This window comes from Mesoplodon bidens (assembly GCF_964165515.1).
Source record: "Mesoplodon bidens genome assembly, chromosome: 1".
NCBI lineage: Eukaryota > Metazoa > Chordata > Mammalia > Artiodactyla > Ziphiidae > Mesoplodon > Mesoplodon bidens.
This window is the reverse complement of record NC_138176.1, coordinates 35942873-35959580: the sequence shown is the minus strand read 5'-3', so window position 1 is coordinate 35959580 and position 16708 is coordinate 35942873. Positions and strand designations below refer to the sequence as shown.

The following is a 16708-nucleotide window of genomic DNA, read 5'->3' as shown; positions in this document are numbered from 1 at the left end:
GTATGGTCCTTTAGACAAGGGACAATTTCCATTTAGAGACTGTTCTTCTGCAAAGCTATTTGGTCCACAGACACTAGGAAGCAGAGCTGATGCCAGCCAGATATTTCTTGCAGTATTATTTAATACAATGACTTCCTGGCTAATAAGGTTTTGATGCTCCAGAACCCAATCCAACAAGTATACTGACAAAACCATTTCTAAGCAGCAAAGCTATTGCCACTATTCCTATGCAAACTCCACTAATGGGAAACCCCTTATGTCCAGTTTGAAGCACCTGTTGGCTATCTACCACAATGAGAAAATTCTGAGTTACAATAAGTTAATTTATTTATTCACAGTCTCTAGCCCAGTCCCTCTCTATCATCTCCCTCCTTCCTCCCCTCCTTCCTCCCCCTTACCACAGTGGTATACAGCAGGGGTCAGCAAAGTTCTCTGTAAAGCGCCAGACAATAAACAGTTTAGGGTTTTTTGTCTCTGCCACTGTAGAACAAAAGTAGCCAAAGACAATCCATAAATGAATGGGTTTGTCTGTGTTTCAATAAAACTATTTACAAAAACAGGCAGTGGGCCACATACGGCTCACAGGGCTGTAGTTTGTCAACCCCTGGTTTACAGTAGCAGTTCTCAAACTTTAGCCTGCATCAGAATCACCTACAGAACTTGGTCATACACAGATTTCTGGGCCCCATGCTTAAAGTTTCTGATTCAGCAGATGGGGCCTGAGATTTTGCATTTTTAATAAGTTCCCAAATGATGCTGATGCTGCTGGTTCAGGGTCTACACTTTGAAAACCATTGGTATAGAATAATGGTCTACACTGCACTCAGTGAAGGTGAAATGTAATGAACAGCTGAGAAAGTGGAAATTACATGCTGTAGACTTGACTGCTAATTTTACAGAATATTTCATATGAAGACTTACTGTTAAGTGCCATAATATTATCTGTTCCTGGATGATGAAAATTTATTCCCATGCGTCCTAAAAAATAAAATAATTTTACTTTAAGCACAAAGAATGCTTAATATAATCATAAATACATTGTACAATACGAACATTACAAAAAACTAAAACAGATTAATCTATAACAATGTTATCAAAGGCCATAGCAGTTAAAACAGTTTTAAATCAAGTCATAAAACATACACATGAAAAATCTTAAAATAAAGCTGAAGTCTCAATAACAACAAAGAAATAAAACAAAACAAAAAAGAAGCTTCCCTTATAATAGGAAAATGTAACGCATCTCCCACATTCCAATGTAAACATGCCAACTCCCTGGATTAAGCATTTTATTTAAACAATTTATACTGCCCTTCAAATTCAAGCAGCAAAATAATGAATTCAAAGAAGTATACAAACTTGAAGCTTAGAGGGAATTAAAAGATAAAGGTTTCATGGTGGCTCAAAAATGCAACATAATGATCAGAATGGCGACCAGAAGATGTAAAATTTATATAACAGATATAGTGGGGGACAATGACTGGCCTAAAAATTTAGGGTTCTTATGCTGCCCCTACCACTCACTAGTTATACGACCTTGGGCATAATGCTTGTGTCCAGACCTTTGTCCTTATAGTAACAGGGGGCTGGCCGCTTGTTTTGTCTGCCTCCAAACAATCATTTCTACATTTTTAAAGAGTTGTAAAAACAAACACAGAAATTAAAAAACAAAGAATAATGTGCAACAGAAACTATATGGCCCACAGGCCTAAAATATTTACTCTCTGGCCCTTTACAGATGGTGTTTGCCAGCCTCTGTTCTATAAGATGACAAATCTGAATAAGATGTTTCAACTAATAGCCTCCAGGTTTAAGAGCAGAAGACGTATTAATTACTTGGGAAAAAAGGAAGATGTATTAATTATTTGTGATTTACTTATCATATTCTGAGGTATTCAAACTACACAATAAACAACCAGTCACTGGAAAGTCTGCCTAAAAAACCCAATCACTGCTGAGCAGAATTTAAGGAAATGGCACATTGAGAGGGTCTTTCAATCTCTGACCTAGGAATATTCAGATATGGGTGTTGTTCCTATACACTAGGGATGTTCCCTAAACGTTCTCAGAATAATAACGGGTTATCAAGAAATCCAAGCAAGCCCAAATTTAGTTCATTCAACTTCTTTTATTTCCTGTGCTACAATCATTTATGGTAAAGAATTATGTAGTTTACAACCACTATATCAAATAATAGTTGTATGTTTCTGGAACTACTCATGTTCCCTAACGTTAAGGGGTGCTCCTCTCTGCAGTCCTCTAGAAGCCGGATCCTTTTTGTACTCTTTCCATCAGGTCTTGGGACTTTTCAACCTGGAAAGATGAAACTGAAAGGAAGCTCAGTAGTTTTCTAATTATCATCCTCTATCCTACACCAATAACTTCCAATTCAGTCTTTCTAAAGATGCGGCAAAACAAGAGCCTTAGGCAACGTTTTGTAGATGAAGGCATCACTACTTGCTGAAAAGCAGAAAATTTTTTTGCCTTTCCTGGTATCCTTCCTAATTCTGTTGGCCTCTTTGACTTTAATGATCTCTAGATCAAGATCATCAACCAGAGATTTTATAAGAAACTCTAGTTCAATGTCAGAACCATCAGAACCAATTACTTAAATGTAATCTAATTTTTTCCCAAATTCTTTTTAGTAAACCACTTATGGCTTCTTTAAGCTACTTTCTCTACCTCTTCAAAGATTAATGTTTAGATTATAAAATACAATATATTTTCATTGGAGAAAAATTAGACAATACAGAAAAATGAAGAAAACAAGATCACCAATCAAAGACAAGCTCTGTTAACATTTTGATTTATAGCCTGCCAGTTTAGGGAGTATACATGTATAAAGGTTTCTTTTCTAAAATTAGATTTATAATATTTTAAAAATTTATTACATAGTATGCCTTAAGTTTTACAGTTATTATGGGATTTTGAAGGAGAGAGAAAATACCAACAGCAAAAGAAAAACTGACTCCAAATTCAGATGAGGCCATTTCTTTTTTCTTCCTTTTGTCCAACAAATACTGCTGTTTAATCAGCTGTGAAAATAGAAATCAAGTGTGTGACATCTGGTGATTTTTGTTAATGCAGTCTGGTGCTGCCAGCGTGACATTTTGTCACCTGTCCATGGTCTGCTATTTTTAAATTGTTCTTGTCAGCTAGCTATCTTTTAAGTATAGTGTAAAATATAAGGTTTCGAAAACTGGAAGGCATACTTAGTTTTACTGAGTTAAACGATGCTGTGGAAATCTGAGACCGTGTCCCACTTTCCCCACTGCACAAGGCCTGATAAATGGGGGTGGGAGAGGATGGAGGGAGAGGTTGGAGAATAGGGTTACATATGGCTATTCAGACTGTAAAAATCACAGTCTCATAAGCTCAATTCATATTCACATTTAAGACGTTAGTTATAAAAAACTGCCTCTACTGTTATTCAAAGTTTCAGAGTCAAACTAAACCCATACTTTTATATGTCCAAAATAAAAGTTGGAATTTTTATTAATTTGTAACTAATTATGAAAGTCACCTCTTCACTTCTGCAATTCCTTATGAGATAGGGAGCAACTATCTTTCTCTAATCATCCCCACATGTTCTAAAAAGTCAAGTCCTTTGGAGACCTTTACATAACAGAATGTGAGTGCTGTGTTCTAGAAAAAGTTATGAGACAATGCATATTCTACTAGATTTTATTTCCTACTAATTTTCTCTATAAAGTTGAAGAGACAGTCCTCAGGAAAAGTATCTACAAGGTACAATAATGTGATATGTAAGAATACAATAAAATGGTGCTTCAAATTCCTTTTAAGGAAAAATTATGAAAGTATGGTACTATAATATTCAAAATGTGTTCCAAAGAACCACGAAGCAAAAAAGGTGAGCTTTGACCTGAGGTCAAATCCTTGTTTCTTTGCATACCAGTTGTGAATAATTTTTGGTATGTTATCAATTCCTTTGTGCCTACATTACCTCATTTCAGGCTGTACTCTAGAACAATTAAATCAGAATTTCCAGAGGTAGTACCCAGGATTAAAGAACCTTAATCTTTTTCTTACTCTCGGGTGATTATAGTGCTATATTGAAAGGATCATGGGCAAATTAATGAGAATTACCTATAAAAACAAAATCACTCAACTTCTATCTGTTGTCTTCCCTTTTGTGTAGAAGAGGAACAATGACTTCTTGCTACCTTCGAACCTGTGCCCTAACAGTTTCTGGAATCTGCAAACTTTTATACAAGGCAGACTGATATGGGCCAAAGGGAGGCGGTACAAAATTAGAACCGGAGTAATAATTCAAGTATGTAAAGAGACTGTATATTTTTCTGAATAAGCTAAATGTAATGAAGGTGCACTTTTTCTAAAACAAGGTACCTCAACATTCCACAAAAGGGACCAATTTTCTGAAAGGCTCTATAATACTAAATTTAAATTATGATGAATAAAGAAAAATGCCTCTATAATACCAAAGGGATGGCATTATTTCTTCCAAGTTTCTGTCAGTTTAAATGTTTTAAAGCACTATTATCAGAGGATAGCTGCTATTTTTTCCCAGATTCAGTATACATTTGAAAAACAAACCCTTCGATATCAGTTCTCAGCTGACACCTGCTCTTTTCATTTTTCAAATTTCAGTTCCATGAATGGTGAAGGAAGAGAAAATTCAAATATACAAAAATGTTTCATCAGGCACTACCCCCAAGTGCCCAGCCAAGCCTACTCTTCTGTTATAACAGGGAGACTACACGGGATGAGAGAAAGGTGATTCCTTCCTGTTTTTTGCCAAGGACTCTGCTATATTGTACTACCCCAGCCAGGCAATGGGACCTTGCTTCATAATGTCACCTACCCTGCCCAATGCACTGTGTTGGTTTTTCACTATTATTCTTCTCTCTCATCACTTTGTCCTCTTTGAATAATAATCCCAAGAGAGGGTATGAATAATCAAACCTTACGTCCCTGGGTTATCAGAGGGGTTCCCCAGTGGCTAGGCGAACCCTCATCATTGGTAGCAAGTCGGGGGACAGCTGTAAGGAGGGTGCAGGGAGGAACATTTTCCCCTTTCCTAATCCTAACTCTCCCGATGTCAGAAATCCCCCTAATCCTCATAATCATGAGGAGAGTTGGCTTTCCCTGCATCCACTAGAAAAGAGGGCAGAGGACAATTCTTCCCACCCAGGCCTCACTCAAACCTCTACTGACCCAAGGATTTCTGTACTTAGAAAAGAAATAAGGGATAGTTTTTATTAGTTCATCACCCTTCTCAAAACCCTCCTTCTCATTTCCTGGAGACATTTTCTCAAATGAACGACAGGAGAAGTCATACCTAAGTTATGGTAAGAGACAACAGGTAATTATTAAAATGTTATCCTGCTACAATCAAGAACTGTAGTTTGAGATCTAAGAAGCCCCCCCAAAATTAGTTTTTATTTTATTTAAATTAATTTTTGTTCAAATAAGGGTTCTGTGATCTGAGCAACACTGCAGAAGACATTCCTCAGGGTTCTGTGAAAAAAGCTCAGTTTGACTTTTTCTCTACATTGCTTGACATTTTTTACATGGGGAGGAGGTTTTTTTTAATTTTTAAAATTTTTAAATTTTCTACAAACATCTTTAAGGCTGACCCAGTATAGGCAGAAATATGATTGGAAAACTGTTAAAGCTCTTTACTAAAACAAGTTTTATTACTTCCTAAACTTCCTATTCGGTCATTTCTCCCACTAACCCTTTTTCTGCCTGAATCAAGAGAACAGTTGAATAAAGGGATTTCTTATTGAATACATTTATACGATGAAATATCACTGTGAACTTATTTTCACCATGTTCACTTTAAGTACATCACGAAGTACTTTTATTTTTCATGAATGTGATATTCTACTTTATTATACTTTCTTTACATTATTCAGGTATAAAATTTTGTAAAGCCAACAAAACTTAGGAGGATTATTTTTCTTTCTCCTTTAGGTGGTTTTTGATAATGACAGAATGTTTATCCTTCAATAATCACTACTTATATCTATGGCAAATACACAATTTTGACAACTTGCATTCGAAAGCTTTCAACATTTAGCTGCAGTCTAGCTGGAAGGAAGTAAATACTGTAGGGATATAAAGGTTTACTTTATTACCCAGGCCAGGCAGTAGGCACACTACTACCACTGCTGGGAAAAAATGTCACAGATAACTTTTGAGCAGTTTCTAGTGTCAGGGACTTTATCTCACCTTCACACCCACTCTACGAAGTAGGTGCTTTATTTTAATGATGAAGACACTAAGGCTTTGAAGAGGTTAATTTATCTAGATCAATAGCCAACTAAAGGCAGAACCAGAATTCAAACCCAGGTTTGAATGACTGCAAAGTCAGAAAGGCTGCGTTGAAATTTCATTTCCTATACAGAGAATCTAAAATGTCTGGAAGAATACTAATAAAAACAATAATCTTTGTTATCTCTAGGTAGTAAGTCTCAGGTGGTTTTTTCACTTTCCTTTTTGTCTTTTTACGTGCTACTTCAATTTCTTACAATGAGCAAGAATGTATTTTTTTCTAAAGAAAACCTAAATCCATAGAAAAACACCAAAACAAATAAGCACACAAAAAACCAATGACTCTCTAACTTGAATTTTAAGACTCTCAAAATAATGTTCAAGTAAAACAAGAGGATATTAAAGCTAGGAGGAAGAAGAGGATGGATAGGGGGAAGTGTTTCTGGACAGACTCATACAGAAGCCATGTGGTAGTTCCCCTATCCTGCCACCTTTCTCTTAAAGCTCAATTCACCTAGACATTTACATCTTTTGAGCCAGAGACCCTCTCTATGAATTTACCTTAAGAAAAAGCTACGTGCAAGAACTCATCCATGGCAGCATTACCTATAATGGAGAAAAAGCTGGAAACAACCTAAGAGTCCAAAGTTAAGGTCTATCAATAAATTATAAAGACAAGGTAAAAACATAATGTTTATTATATGGAAAATTTTTTAAAAGATACATCATGACAATGTTTCTTTTATTTTTAAATTATCTTTTAGTTATTATAATTTGCTCCATTTTTAAAAATCAAATATTACTGAAAATCTTTCCCTTAAAACACTAGCATCATAATTATGTTTTTAGAAGTAATAAGGATCAAACACATGGTGCCATAAACCAAATGTAAAAGTCTCCCAGCTGGAAAAGGGAAGCCTGAAGTTCAAACACCCTAACCAGAGGACAATAACATGGTGATGTAACTGACCATGGGAAGTAGTCCATTCATAGGAAATCAATGTGGATGGTTGTAACCATATTGAGGCTGTAAAAAAGTACACGTTAAGTGCCTTCCAACTTATTAGGACATATTATATCTATAAGTACAATTCAGAAGGCTTTTATAGATGAAACCTCACATTTGCAAGTGTAGTGGAGAAATTTATGCAGAGGTAGTTGGACAAAAATAAAAAAGGAGCCATCACAAGTAGAATAAGGTATTTACATTATCCCATAGTGAGGTACCCTCCTTACACTTTGACAGTGCTACTCTCAACAGGGCAGAACAGCTCCTGCTTAATCAATATTCAAAAAATTCTAGAAAATTATTTTACAGACTATAATCTAAGATCCTTTCATAATCTTTTATTGCTAGAAGAATACAGACCAAGATAAAACAGGTATGCATAAAGAACAAGGACTGAATATTTTAGAATAATTAGGATGGGCTTACAGCTGTTCGCAGTAGAGAAGGAAGACAAATGTAGCCTTAGAAGATACTAAAAACACAAAACAGTCTGTGAATATTGTTTTTTTTTTAAACACCATTCTCATTTCTAAGTGAAATTACCACGTACCTAATCTTTACTGAAGAAAGATGTGGTAACAGTGACTAAATATAACAATGACTAAATGAGAGGCCTTTTTTCCTACTTCTGAAGGCCTTAAAATATAGCTTTTCTCAAAATCTTTTATTTTCTTCATAGCCTGTTAACTACTTTCTTTTCACTGGAAATTGAGGAAAGCAGCAGAAAATCATGAGTGTGACAAGAAAATGATGAAATAGATTTTTGGTGTGGCATGAGGAAGTGACTATCAGGTTCACAGTCAGTCATACCCTATATAAAAGCCTGCAGAGAACCAGAGGGGATCAAATTCCTCACAACTCTAGAGGACATAAGGTTTCATATAAGACAGGCATCCTTGTGGTTAACACTTCCAGTTTTCAGATAGTTAGGCTCTAAACCCAAGCACAGTGGCTATTTCCACAGAAACTTTCCATTTCAGTATTTTAAAATATCACAGGGCCCCTGAAAAGTCCTATACTGCATAATAAGAACTATCTGTAATCATAAATGTAACATCAGCCTCTATCCTGAATTTACATGGGCTCTAAATACAGGAAGTCCTAATATTGCTGACCTTGGGACTTTCTGCCTTATATTTAACCCAAAACATTTTCCTTGTGTTTAGCCTTAGAGAATGCAAAGGGTCACTGTCTGCTCTTAAGTCTGTGTAGCAATATTTCCTACACTAGGAAAGTGATTGTATTTTAATAAAATGAAACCCTTTTCTACAAAGTTTTCTGAAGTAGTCTTTGGAGATTAAATCTCATACTTCCTTGCAGTATACTTGGACTTAAATGAATTATCCAGGTTCAGCTAAACATTTCAAATGCACAAAGCCCAAAAAACTTGGCTTCTGGTCTCATGCTATAAACCACGACCTCAGCTACCCAACACATGCTTCTGCCAGACATTACGATTAAAGCAAACAACTTTGATTATGGTAGGTAGCTGAACCCAGGTTTAAAAAAAAATCAACTTTAAATACATTCCACAATGCTTTACAGAAGCAAACAAAAACAAACAAACAAACAAGAAACAAAAACAAAACCACAATTATTAAAAAGCTGATTTTTGTTTAAAACACCAAGCAAGGAATGGACATATGAATATTCCTAACCTGCAAAATGATTCCTCCACATTATATCAGCGAAACTCATTGGTGGGCCACTGGGAGGGTAGTGTTTACCTTTCAGAGGCTCATGATCAGTCCTTATCATATCCATTAAGGAGTTCTCCAACGAGTGCAAGTTAAAAGTGTCATAGGGCCTACTCCGGTCCTAAAAATAAAAACAGAACAAGACAATACATAAAATTACTTCATAAAATTAATAACCATATCATTTGCTTCTTGCCACGGATTGATGACATGAATCAAAATTCCAGGTAGTTTTAATAACACATTCTTTTCATTAAGAATAATGACTTGGGCTTCCCTGGTGGCGCAGTGGTTGAGAGTCTGTCTGCCGATTCAGGGGACGCGGGTTCGTGCCCCGGTCCGGGAAGATCCCACATGCCACGGAGAAGCTGGGCCCGTGAGCCATGGCCGCTGAGCCTGCGCGTCTGGAGCCTATGCTCCGCAATGGGAGAGGCCACAACAGTGAGAGGCCCGCGTACCGCAAAAAAAAAAAGAATAATGACTTGGCAACATTAAGTTTAATACAAGTTTCCATAATTAATTAAATTGTATCCTTTACCCTAATAATTATTTAATATATATGTCCCAGTACTTCAGACTACTTTTCTCTCAAATGAACTAAAAAAGTAAATTCAAAAGGAAGAATCAAGTGAATTGGTTTTGCCCTCCACGCTTCACCCCCTCCCTCTACTATCAACTGAATACTCTATTCAAATGAAGAGATTTTTTTTTCCCCTAGAGGAAGACCATAACTAAGAACTCTCAGTCTACAAACAGAATCACTTCCCTGAAAAATCAAAAGGTGACTGTAGTTTCAATGTAATTTCATTGGGTATCTTTAATAATTATTACTGATAAGTTCCATACATTACCTATACTTTATAAAAATTAAAATGTGTCCGAAGTACTAAAACTACCTTTTGAAAAGCACTCACATGAAAAAAAACTTTAACCCAAGGTAGTGTGTTTTCATGATGTTAGATTCAAAAACATTTTGAAAACAGAGAGCTAACACAAACTAAGTGAAGAAAAAATTGTTCTACTGCATTTCGCTCAAGCCCATGGGAGACCATCACCTACAAATTATTTTTAGTAGTCTGAGCCTAAAAGGAAATGCAGTTCATGGCCTAACTTAATACTATAGAACAGATGTAGTTTGCTTTTGCTAAAGAAAAACAATACAGTCATAAACATCAACAACCACACCAAATCAAACCACAGCAATGAGAGATTATTTTCGGGGTCTTGAAAAGTTTATCCAGTTTTGCAAATGATCACTTCTCCTCCCCTATGAGCAACAAAATAACAGAATGACTGCCTTGATGAGCAAAAAGGGATACAACAGGTAAAATCTCAGCTACAGTGATCATTTTCTAGTTTAAGTCTTAAAATCTTGGGAAGCTGTTTTCTTCTGGTTTCTGGAAAGCATGGCTGTATATCCATCTAGGGAGGCAGAAAGGAAGGTGGCATTTCCTCAGCTCTGAGCACAGAGGAGGAACCCAGAGGGTTATTGAATGAATGAATGCAGAAAGTTTGGATGCAGGTCCGAAGAAGAGCCCTGAATTGAGAACCAGAATGCAAGAGTGCTAGAACTACAATCAATTAGGAGCTTTGGGGTACATCATGATCTCTAGTCTGTGCCTGAAATTCCTCCCTTTATACAAATGAAAGGATTGAGCTACATGATTTATAACATCCCTTCCAATTGTATACTTTTTTTTTTTAACTCACACATGAGGAGTAGGGGTGGAGGGCACAGATGTTATCAAATGCCACAGAGAAATATTTCATTTTTACAAGCCTTTAATGCACAAGTGTAGGGCTGGGTCCTGGTGATTCAGAGGTGAATGTTATAACCTAGTCCCTGTTTTTAAGTAACTGGTAGAGGGAGACATAACCAATTAAAATAAGAGTATGACAGGTGTTTTAACAAAGGAATGTATACAATAAAAACTAAGTCACATCTATTTCTTAAAGAACATATATTTGTGTGTGTATAATAAATTTTTTTTTAAATCACGTTCTGTAAAATCCTAGGTGCCTTGAATCTGGACCTGACATTTAACCAGGCATGAGGCTTGTCTTAGTTATTCTCGATGTCTTCAGTATTCCCATTGGTAAAATGGGATCTTACCTGTGAGGATTAGGGTGAAATTACTTACGTATTCATTTTATTCACATTATGTTTGACAAAAGCATGTGCTCAACATTTCTTTCTTTACCGCTGCCCCCCAACTCCTTTCTACCTCCACCCCATTTTTTTTCCTTTTTAACTAACACTCAGCAGTTACCTATCTCTACTGATGGATAAGAAAGAGACATGGAATATTTTCTTTGGTTCTCCATTTTGGTCTCTATATAATTGAAGAAGGTCTTTTCTTTTGCCTTTAGGGTCTTGCTGCTGATCAATTGTTTTGCTTTGGGTTCAAGTTATCAGTGGAAACTCCAATTACTTATGGAGTAAAGCTGAATTTCCACAAATGCAAGTTTGTACCCGTAAGAATGAGTATCACATTCTTTGTCCAAAGAAAAAGCCAGAGGTAAAAAAGTGTGCTGATGAGTAGTCAAAATGACAGCCTATTTCTGGCACTGACAATCCCAGAATGTGTCTAAGCGCCTTCTATCATACATATCCACACTTCTAACTAGAACCTTGCAGATGTGGGACTATTTCCAAAAAGGCTGATGAGGTGAAGGAACTATAAAAAAAAGGCTGTTTGGAACTATAAAAAAACTATAGTTTTTTATAAAACTATAAAAAAATATGGCTGATTTTAGTACCTTTCCAGCCAGAACAGTTTATTTTTTTCATTTAACTCTTGATATTATCCTTCAAGGTGGGTAATAACATACTCCTTTTACACAAGGAAGGTAAGGTTCAGAGAAGATTCAAACGTGGATCTGACCTCCAAGCCAATATCTAAGCAGTATAAAAATCTGTCCAAAGAAGTTAATCCAATCCATATGGGACAGTAAATGAAAGCCCTATAGAAGCATAGCATTGCATCTAATTACCAATGAAATAACCTTCCTGGCAAGATGGTAGTGAGTTCCTGTCAGAAGACTATCAGATATTAGAATGACTACCTGTCAGGAAAATTGCAGGGGGTATTTGGGGGGGGGATTCATGTAATTGAAGTGGTTCCCAAACCTGTCAGACTGTTAAAATCACATGTAGAATGGTTAAAATGCAGGTTCCTGGGCTCTGGCTAAAACCAACTTAATTGTAATTTTAAAAGAAATTAATGTCCTGGTGATCCTTATGACTGACTAGATTCGAGAGCCACTGGACTGGATGATTCTTCAAGTTAAGCCTTTACGTTCGTGAATCTGATCACAAAAATGGGACAGTAAAGTGACGGGAGAGACTAGCAGCAAGAAATGAACAAGCCCGGCCACTTTGCCAAGGGTCAGCTTTGCAGTCTTCCAATTGATCATGGGTGAGAGAAGCAGGTGGTGGCCTAGTTTTTAAAAGCACAAACTTTGAAATCAGAATGTTCAAATTCTGGCTCTGTCACTTGCTGGCATGTCACTCTGAACAAGTTTCTAAGCCTTGATTATCTACATTTATAAAATGGGGGTGATAATAATCCTCTTTTTATGGTTGTTTTCAGTGCTATATGACACACATACAACAAGGCATCTGTACTGCGGTGGCTCCTGGAATATTAGGGAAAACACAAGGAGACTTCTGTGATGTTACCTCCGAGTGCAGGAACATAGATTTTAGAACCTAGAGGTGCATGGATGCTAACCTAACAGGGTTCACTAGTGCTCAACAGATGAAACATGTGAAATGCACAACAGAATTTGCACAGGCTTCTTAACTGAACAAAGTTCAATAACTACCGAGAGACTTATTTTCTCACTAAAATTAATTCTATCTATGCTTCATCAATTTATATTTGCATACGATTCATCCTTCTTAGTTTTGTAAGTAGTAAATATTGCTGAAATAACTGATTAATTGGAAAGAAAAAACAAAAAAGACAGAAAAACTAAAACATCTGCAGTGAAATTCAACAGAAATCATGCATAGAGAAAACAAGACTGCCGTTTAACAGCAAAGGTTACAAGTGGCAAATAATCATTTAAAGTCCTCCTTTTTCCTAAGTTTTGTTTCCAGGTATAGGGAATAACAAATAAGGAAAACATCTTTTTAAGTGCATTTTGAACAAGCAAGCACATTAGGAAGTATTAGAACATGTATAAATAATGATGCCTATTATTGACTCTTTTCTCTGGAGATAACGAAGCACAGATGTCATCAGTTAGATGTACACAGAGGCAGCCACCCCCACTATACAGTTCATTAGGCCTGCTTTCCTTCTTCCCCTAGCTTGGCTTAATATTTATAAATTTATCAAGTACTTAATATGTGCCTGGTGCTGTTCTAAGAATGCTAAACGTATTCCCTCACAACTCTACGAGGTAGGTAACTTTTATCCCCATTTTATAAATTAAGCAATTAAATCTTGAAGAGATAAGTAACTGGCTCAAGGTTACAAGGCTAGTAAGAGGCAGAGCCAGGGCTCAGCTAAATCCAGACTGTGCTCTTAAGCACTCCCAGTGTACTGCTTCCTTGACTTCCTCCTACTCCCTTCACCAGTGTACTGCTTCCTTGACTTCCTCCTACTCCCTTCACCTTAAATGCTTTTCACAAACACCCACTTCAGCCTAATACTGACACAATCAGAGACAGGACTCTTTTATCCTACCCTTCCACACAGGCAACCTAACCCTCACTTGCCCTTGGTCAATGACCCTTGTTCTACTGACAACCAGTTAAATTCAAGTAGCAGCTTGATCTACCCTCCAGGACAGCCCCAGGCCTGCCTCCACCAGCCCTACTCCATTCACCTGCCTTTTTTCTTGGGAGAAAAATACAGGACCCTTTTCTACCCTTTCTGGCTTATCCCCAGACATTTCCTCTCCTAGAGATATAAGGTCAAAGCTGCAAGGGGCCAAGACATCTGGGAAAAAAAGCAGCTCTGGAACCAAATGATAAAATTAATCATGGTTATATAACTGCTCAAAGTCACAAAGCTGGTCAGAAATCAGGATGTGAACCCAGGTCTGTGACTTTCAAGTCCACATCAGTAATGCTCCAATGCTCTACACTGATCAGTTGCCATGTGTCCCATGAACAATGGGAGCTTGGCTGGGAACAAAGGGGCACAGACAAGATCAAAAGTCAAAAGGATAGATGTTTGAAAGGGTTATTAGCAAAGGATAAATGGGGTTGTGAAATGACACAGAAAAAAAAGAGGAGGAATTCCTGAAGGAAGGTTTTTCTATTTATCATATGGCTTCAATATATGTACATATGGATGAAACATTTCAAAGTTAAGTGTATTCAACCCATAAAAGAGAATTAACCCACAAAACTAGCCATTCTGGAATTTCTACCCTACTGCTTTTATTTTCTAATTAGTTTACATTATTTGAAACTATCTCAGTTCCCCACCTACACTATAAACATTGTTTAAGGGTAATGAATATTCTTTATTTTTAAATGGATATTTGATTACATAATTAAAATATGAACGTATTCTTCTCAAACACACACACACACACACACACACACACACACAACGAATATTACAGAAAAAGCAGAAGTCTCCAATCCTCCTGCCTTCTTGCACTCTCTTCAGACCACTATATACATTTGACACATATTCTTTCAGAGGTTAAAAAAAAAATATATATATATATATACACACACACACACATAAATATATGGACACAGACACACATATACATAGAAAATATATATTGTTTTATGTTTTTTCCTAAATGTAAAAATATGCATATTGTTCTGCAACTTGCTTTCTTTGACCAATATTGCGCTTCTGAGGTAGGTCCCTTTTAATATATGTTCTTCCCTCTCCCCCACCCAACTATACACACATGCCTCCTACAGGGTAAATGCATAGTGAGTATGTTAAAAGAACCAACTAATCAGGCTTCCCTGGTGGCGCAGTGGTTGAGAGTCTGCCTGCCGATGCAGGGGACACGGGTTCATGCCCCGGTCCGGGAAAATCCCACATGCCGCAGAGCGGCTAGGCCCGTGAGCCACGGCCGCTGAGCCTGCGCGTCCGGAGCCTGTGCTGTGCAACAGGAGAGGCCACAACAGTGAGAGGTCCGCGTACCGCAAAAAAAAAAAAAAAAAAAAACCAACCAAGTAATCATCTCAGTGTATATTCTATAAAATAATTTCTGATTTTGAGATTTCTTTCCTATCCCCCAATTTCCTCAAAATTTCTGTTTTGCTCCTTTAATTGCATCTCTTCCATGCGTGGTCTATTTTAGCACAATCCCTGGTTTCTATGAAGGACACCACTACTAATGAAACATAAGGATCTATAGAACCTGCCAGCCCTGAGTAAAATTCAGAGGCAATATATCCAAAAGATCAACATGTAGTGAGTTCAAGCTCAGAATATGCTTAAGAGTACCAGAAAGAACAGACAAAACATTTAATAACAAATACTAGATAGGGGCAGGAAACAGTTAGATGACTAGTAATATAAAATTTCTATGTATCACAAAGAAGTCTAGGAATTTATAGTTTTAAACCAATTACTGCTGTTATTTGTCAGAACCTATCAAAAGCATGAGGTTCCTGTATCAAACTGAACTTCACTATAGTACCGAGCAGCTTGACAAACATTTGCCTGAAGATTAAAACCTTTCCCAAATAAAAGAAAATCAATGTCGCTAACCTATGGGGAAGAGAAAAAAAAAAACTTTTCAAATGCAGATTTTCATCCCATCTTCAGTAGGTAGCAAGTCCTTCAGTCAACGGTAAACTTTAACCATCCCAAATGAGACTATCATATTTGTAGCTCTCTAGAAAACGTGATTGTAGACTCTCCTTCAGTCCCTCAATAGCAAGCAAATGCTCCTTACAGCCAACCTGAAGTCTTTACAAAGTTGAACTCTCTCTTGCTTTTCTGTCTTCAGAAAAAAAAAAAAAAAAATTGATCAGCACCTGCTATGAATTTTAATATTTTTTAACATTATTGTTAAACCCAGTCTTCCATGAAAGAAATTCTCAAGAATTTAGAGGATATAGCCGTACACAAAGAAATCCTGACTCTCATCTTTTTCTTCATGAGAATGACTTCCAATCACTTTAAACTTTTTATCAGATCATATTTTTCCTTGCTGTATAACAGCAAACGAAGCTAAGGTTCTTGAGAAGTTTTTAAGAAAGCAAAAATTGGGGCTTCCCTGGCGGCGCAGTGGTTGAGAGTCCGCCTGCCGATGCAGGGGACACGGGTTTGTGCCCTGGTCCGGGAAGATCCCACATGCCGTGGAGCGGCTGGGCCCGTGAGCCATGGCCGCTGAGCCTGCGCGTCCGGAGCCTGTGCTCCGCAACGGGAGAGGCCACAACAGTGAGAGGCCCGCGTACCGCAAAAAAAAAAAAAAAAAAAAAGGCAGAAAATAGTTTGACCTGCTCTGACAGATGCTCAAAAATTAGATGAGCAGGACAACTTGAAACGCGACCCAGCAATTTCATAGTCTCTTCCCGCTCCATGCCACCTCCAACCTTCCTTCACAGCTCTTCTCAATCGTTTGCCACACAGGTCTGATAAGAGGCCCAGTTTATCAAACATAGGGAAACATGGCTCTTGGAATCTTATTCACCTGAAATGACCTTCATACTGAGGCCAGATCTAGCTGGGTGAATGCTGAAAGGGTCAACTGGACAAGAAGTACAAATGCTTATTGCTACCAGTTCTGACTGTGGTAAACACTT

General features: G+C 37.2%; 1 protein-coding gene across 1 annotated transcript in view; it reads right to left on the bottom strand.

The window, feature by feature from the left end:
* The window catches only part of CPEB3 (cytoplasmic polyadenylation element binding protein 3), a gene marked incomplete at its 5' end in the record, with an annotated part of 153914 nt that overhangs the window by 103940 nt on the left and 33266 nt on the right, over positions 1-16708 (bottom strand). Inside the window, 2 exon segments of the mRNA XM_081243112.1 lie at positions 922-978; positions 8995-9085. Coding sequence (XP_081099238.1) covers positions 922-978; positions 8995-9085 — 148 coding nt within the window.